The following is a 6110-nucleotide window of genomic DNA, read 5'->3' as shown; positions in this document are numbered from 1 at the left end:
TTGTGTGAACATAAATTTCCATTTATCTTAGAAATACATATATCTGAGTGTGGAATTGCAAGGTCATAAAGTAACCATTTGCTTTATGTTTTGAAAAATCTGACAAAGGCACAGAGGGATTACAGTTACACAGGTCAGGTAATGGATACATTCCTTTTTGAACAGTGTTACCTCGTTTTCTCCTAGTGTTTTCTCTCCTGGTCCCTCCCCCACAAGTACTACAGTTCATTGCAACATAGTGACTGCTGAGTATCACTGCTGAGTTAGTTCACCCTTTGTCACTCTATTTCTGTGCTTTCCCCCTCCCCTCCCTAAAAGATACTTTCTAACCTCCAACAAAGATGTCAACTACAATTTGTACATATTGTCACCACTAGTTCATTGTAATAACTTGTATTCCTTTGCCAACATTTTCTATTTTTTCCTTTGTTTCAAGAGAATTGACAACCTACTGTGGAGGCATTTTATGGTAGCTATTTTCAAGCCCTCCTGATGAGTCTGATGTGGGGTTCCTCTTGGTCCTGGTGTCAGCAGGTTCTCTGGTTTTTCATGAAATGAGTGACTATGAGTTGTATCTTGGACATTTTGGCTACTGTGTCAATAGCCTCCCCATCCTGTTCATCCTCTGTCTTCACAGGTAGTGTGTCAGGCTGGTGCTTGGTACTGCAGTCTGTGGGCTTTGTTTCAACCATAGTTTATTTCCCAAACCCTCACTCATTCTTCTGGTGTGGCTGTGTCTCCTCCCCTGCCCAGGGTACCTGTGGGTGGAATGCAGCTCCTCCAGGTCTGGAGCCCTACCTTCCGTCCTCGGCCCTCCACGCTGGTGGCGGGCTCAGCCACCAGGCCTGGATGGAGTGTGCAGAGGCTCGGGGACACGGCTCTGGTGGCTGTGCGGTGGTGGGGTCTGGGTAAGGCTTGGCAGAGTCACAGCATGAGAGGAAACTCCCAGCCTGGGCCTCTCGCTCATGCTGGTGATGCTCAGGCCCAGCAACGCCATTGGTTGCTCTGCTCACGGAGACAGAGCTGCTGATCTGCCCTTGGAGAGGCTTGTGCTGTCCCCATTGGCCCTGGGCCAGCGGCAGCTCCTGCGTCTTTACACTTGCCTCTGGGCGTTGCCTCTGCCGTTGCCCCCGTGGAGCAGCCCCCAGAGCCGGCCCGCTCTGGGCTCCGTGGAGTCATGAGGGCTGCTCTCTGGATCCTGGGGCTGGGGTGCTTTGTTCTGGCCCTCAGGGCAGCCCCCGTTGGTAAGCTTCGCCTCTCTTCCCTCACAAGGTTGCAACGCCCAGGCTCTGGGGCTGAGGGCCCGGCTGCGGCCAACCGGTGCTCGTCTGGCTCCTACTCCCCTCCGAGGTTGGGATGTCCAGTGGTTTCAGGGGCTTGGCTCCCGAGGAAGCTTGCGCAGACACTGACTTCAGGGCGAGAGCAGCGCTGGGTCGGCCTGGCGGGGTGACAGTCACAGGCAGGCCACGTCTCCCGGCACGGAGGGTGCTGAGTGCAGACGGCTGTGACCTCCCTGTGGGCAGAGCTGAGCCGGCAGACAGTGGGCAGCCCGGCCATGCCGGCAGCACCGAGACCCAGGGCGTCACCGTGCCAGGGGCGTCGTGAGCAGACGGGAGACCACCAGAAGCCAGGCTGACTGTGCGAGAGGGAGAGTGTATGCGTGTGCATGTGAGTGTGTGTGCGTGTGTGTGCTCATGTGCATGTGAGTGTGTGCATGTGTGCATGTGCATGTGAGTGTATTGCGTGTGCATGTGTTTGTGCGCACGTGAGTGTATGTGTGTGTGCATGTGAGTGTGTGCGCATGTGCATGTGAGCGTTTGCATGTGAGCATGTGCATGTGTGCATGTGCATGTGAGTGTATGTGCATGTGTGCATGTGTGTGCACACACGTGAATGTATGTGTGTGCATGTGTGAGTGTGCATGTGCATATGAGTGTGAGTGTGTGCACATGTGCGTGTGTGTGAGTGTATGTGTGCGTGCGTGTGAGTGTATGTGCATGTGCATGTGAGTGTGTGCGTGTGCATGTGAGTGTGTGTACATATGAGTGTGTGTGTGCATGTGAGTGTATGTGCATGTGCATGTGAGTGTGTGTGAAGATGTGGCAGGTGAGCAGCAGAGGTCAACAACTTGTGGTGTCTTTGAAACAGAGGGAGGTGCATTTAACTGGCTTGTTCTACCATTATCTGGTAAGAATGGTGGTGGGCAGAATCACACTACTGTGGTGTGAATAAGCTGCAAGAAAATGGTCAGGATCTGAGGAAGACAAGGACCCTGTGGCTGTAGCTGGGGCTGCAAGCCACAGAGATTTGTTTTTGTTTAAAGATGGCAGAGACCAGTGCATGTTTCTCCCAAGAAGGAGAAGGCTCGGGGTGGGGTTGGGGGAGGGGGCTAGCAGGAGAGGCAGGGATGAGGGTAGATGGGTGGGGTCACATGGAGGGGCAGGGGTGGGTGGGTGGGGTCACATGGAGGGGCAGGGGTGGGTGGGTGGGGTCACATGGAGGGGCAGGGGTGGGTGGGTGGGGTCACATGGAGGGGTAGTGGTCAGTGGGTGGGGTCACATGGAGGGGCTGTCACGGCCGCCCCTCCTCCCGGCCAGTGCAGTCCACTCCTCTCCCGGGTCTGTCCCTGTGCAGGTGGCCCTGGCGACCTGAGGCTGGCGCACAGGCAGAGCGCATGTGATGGAGTGGTGCTGGTCCAGCGCCACGGGCGGTGGGGGCACGTGTGCAACCAGGAGTGGACGCTGGCCGAGGCCTCCGTGGTCTGCAGGCAGCTGGGCTGCGGGCCGGCCGTGGGCGCCCCTAAGTACGTCCCCCTGCCTGGAGAGTGGAGCCAGCCGTGGCTGCACAATGTGACCTGCCGGGGCAGCGAGCCCTCCCTCTGGCAGTGCAGCCTTGGGGCGTGGAGCCAGAGCGCGTGCCCCCACGAGTGGGTGGTGGTTGCTCTCTGTGCAAGTAAGTAGTGGGTGGGCAGAGAGGGCAAAGGTGGGCTTGGGAGGGGAAGGGGCGTGCAGGCGGCTTGCTGGCGGATGGGCCCCGAATGTCCTGGCTATAAAAGGTGACTTTCTGTTGAACAAGTGCTCAGATGCCAGGTGCTCTGGGGGTGGTAACGAAAGGCCTTCCATGGAGCCTGCCCAGGAGTGCCCGGCAGCTGGGTGAGTAGAGCAGCTGGGTGGAGTGCCATGGGCCCTCGGGAGGGCTCCAGGCCAGCCTGGACCTCCACTCAAGGTTTGCTAAGAATGACCGAGAGGTACATGCTTTCCTTGAAGGTCTGATGTGAGGGTCTTCTGCTGAGACCAGGGGCTTTGTGTCTATGAGCTTGTGAGGACACCCCCAGCATTCCTTCTGCAGGTGGAGGACTTGGCCGGGGCCCTGACGTGATCTTGGGGCCCAGTGCGATGTGCTGGTGTGGCCTTTGTTTAAAAAACGAGCCCTTTCTAGGGGGTGGCTCCATTGGACTTGAACAGGTGCTGTCTGGTTACCAGGTGGTGGCTGCCCCAGGCTGAGGGAGAGGGCCTGTGCTGGCCTGGTCTCAGGGTATTTCAGCAATGGTCTCAGCCCCAGGCCCAAGTGCCCTGAAGCGGTTGCTGTGGCCCAGTGGCAGGCCGCAGACTCCAGGCGACTGAGCGTCTGAGCCTCTGTACTTGGGTCTGTGCTCCACAGAAGGCAGTTTCCGGGAGGTCCGGCTGATGAAGGGTCACAGTCCTTGTGTGGGTCTTCCTGAGATCAGGAACGTGAACGGGGTGGACCGCCTCTGTGGCTTGCACATGGAGGAGGCCACGGTGCTCTGCCGGGAGCTGGAGTGTGGCCACGCGCTCCAAGCCCCCCGCCGAGACGTGGGCGTGGTGGAGAAGTACATGACCTGCAAGGGCACGGAGCCCACCATCCGCACCTGCAGACTCAACAACAACCTGTGCGGTGGCTGCGACCTGCGGCTGGATGCAGAGGTGGTCTGCTCAGGTGAGGACGCCAGACCCTCGGGGCGATGCCTGCCCCTGAGACGGCAGGGGAGGGCTCGGAGCCCAGAGGGTCCTTGGTCTGGTGCCTTTGCAGTTACGTGTCCTACAGGAAACAGAGCCGGCTAAAGGGCCGAGGGAAGAGCTAACTTCTTAAAATTTGGAATCTCTGGCTCATAACTGCCTTTGACAAGGACTAGAGATGGGCCGGCAGGCACCAACTGGACAGATGGAAGGTACACTCAGGCTGCCCGCAGAGACTGTGCCGGGTTGGTTGCTGTGTGCAGAAGCTGTGTGGAGTGTGCTCCGTGCACTCGGGTCTGTGCGTAGAGCCTACGCTGAGCGTGCTCCGTGTACTCGGGTCTGCGTAGAGCCTACGCTGAGCGTGCTCGGTGCACTCGGGTCTGTGCGTAGAGTCTACACTGAGCGTGCTCCGTGCACTCGGGTCTGTGCGTAGAGTCTACGCTGAGCGTGCTCCGTGCACTCGGGTCTGTGCGTAGAGTCTACGCTGAGCGTGCTCTGTGCACTCGGGTCTGTGCATAGAGCCTACGCTGAGCGTGCTCGGTGCACTTGGGTCTGTGCATACAGGCTACTCTGAGTGTGAGTGGCGATGTGTGCCTCAGCTGGCACAAATGCCAGAGTGGAACTGGGCTTTGGCGTCACAGAGTGGTAGCCTGGGTCTGACCATCAGGCTGTGAAGGTCTCTGTGGACAGGCCCCTTCTGGATTGTTTCAGCAGTGAGGGTCGACTGTCCAGCATGTCTGATAGGTAGTAAATCAGTGCCCTGCGGTTGTATTAAGAGGTGGACAGACCTGCCAGTGGCCTGCACCGAGCCCATGCTCGGTGGCCCCAGTGGAGCCTTGCATCTCTGGTGAGGCTGCAAAGAGCGTCGAGGCCACTTGTCTGGACACAGAGAGCCTGAGACAAATGTGAGCACCAGAGCAGGAGGCCTTGACCCCTATCCAAAGTGTGACAGGCCTCTGGCTGTCCTTTTCTGGCTGTTGGCAGACTGCTGCCTGGATACCGACGATTTTCCCACACTGAAGCCTGGTGTGGTTTAAGGTGGCACTCAGGGCTGCTCACCCTAGAACATCTGTCTTCTACCTGAAAGGGTGTTTACTCTCCCAGGACACGTGGAAGCCCGCCTGGCGGACGGCGACCACCCCTGTGCAGGGCGCCTGGAGGTCCTGCGCGGCCTGACCTGGGGAACGGTCTGCGATGCTGACCTGGACCTGCCCACAGCCCACGTGGTGTGCCGGGAGCTGGGCTGCGGGGTGGCGGTGTCCACACCTGGGGGCGCCCACTCTGCCCAAGGCCCGGGGCGCAGGTGGACGGAGGCGTTCCGGTGTGTGGGCAACGAGTCGCTGCTGTTCCACTGCCCAAGGGAGCCGGGGCGCCGGTGCGCACACGGCCAGGATGCCACGCTCACATGCTCCGGTGAGTCCCCACGTGGTTTTGAAGAAGCCCTGGCTGGCGTCCGCCTTGCTGGCCTCCTTCAACCGTCCCCACCGGGCCCAACCTCTAAGGCGCGCTGGCAGACTGGGCTGCGCTCTCGGGGAGGTGGAGAAGAGGGAAGGGACCGGCCCGGCTGTCCCGCGTGGGGCCCAGGGCCGCCTGGAGTCTCTTGTCTGAGTCTGAGGGCCGCGGTAGGGGGATGGTGAGGATCCGTGGGTGGGGATCTGAGGAGGGCAAGGGTTCAGCTCTGTGCCCTTCATGCCGGCACGGGGCGAGGACGGGCCTAGGAAGGCCGCCCGCGTTCTCATGTCCCCGCGCCCCGCGTTCTCGTGTCCCCGCGCCCCGCGTTCTCGTGTCCCCGCGCCCCGCGTTCTCGTGGCCCCGCGCCCCGCGTTCTCGTGTCCTGTCCCCGAGCCCCGCGTTCTCGTGTCCTGTCCCCGCGCCCGTGTCCCGTCCCTGTCCCCGTGTTCTCGTGTCCCCGCGCCCCGCGTTCTCGTGTCCTGTCCCCGCGCCCCGTGTTCTTGTGTCCCTGCGCCCCGTGTTCTTGTGTCCTGTCCCCGAGCCCCGTGTTCTCGTGTCCCGGCCCGGCCCCGCCCGCGCCGGTGGTCACGGCGGCCCCGTCTCCGCAGAGTTCCGGCTGGTCAACGGCAGCCAGGCCTGCGAGGGCCGCGTGGAGCTGCAGGTGCGGGGCGCCTGGGCGCC

At 60.4% G+C, this 6110-nt stretch overlaps 1 protein-coding gene across 1 annotated transcript in view; it reads left to right on the top strand.

Annotated features, from left to right (window-relative positions):
- Positions 1 to 554: 554 nt before the first annotated feature.
- Positions 555 to 6110, top strand: part of LOC106000239 (scavenger receptor cysteine-rich type 1 protein M130-like) — a 31549-nt gene continuing 25993 nt past the window's right edge. Inside the window, exons 1-7 of the mRNA XM_013035486.1 lie at positions 555 to 637; positions 754 to 908; positions 1077 to 1244; positions 2635 to 2952; positions 3661 to 3957; positions 5082 to 5402; positions 6038 to 6105. Coding sequence (XP_012890940.1) covers positions 555 to 637; positions 754 to 908; positions 1077 to 1244; positions 2635 to 2952; positions 3661 to 3957; positions 5082 to 5402; positions 6038 to 6105 — 1410 coding nt within the window. The remainder of the gene's footprint in view (positions 638 to 753; positions 909 to 1076; positions 1245 to 2634; positions 2953 to 3660; positions 3958 to 5081; positions 5403 to 6037; positions 6106 to 6110) is intronic.

Source organism: Dipodomys ordii, unplaced genomic scaffold (assembly GCF_000151885.1).
Source record: "Dipodomys ordii isolate 6190 unplaced genomic scaffold, Dord_2.0 Scaffold213, whole genome shotgun sequence".
Lineage (NCBI taxonomy): Eukaryota > Metazoa > Chordata > Mammalia > Rodentia > Heteromyidae > Dipodomys > Dipodomys ordii.
The sequence above is the reverse complement of the archived record's forward strand: the minus strand, read 5'-3'. Positions and strand labels throughout refer to the sequence as shown.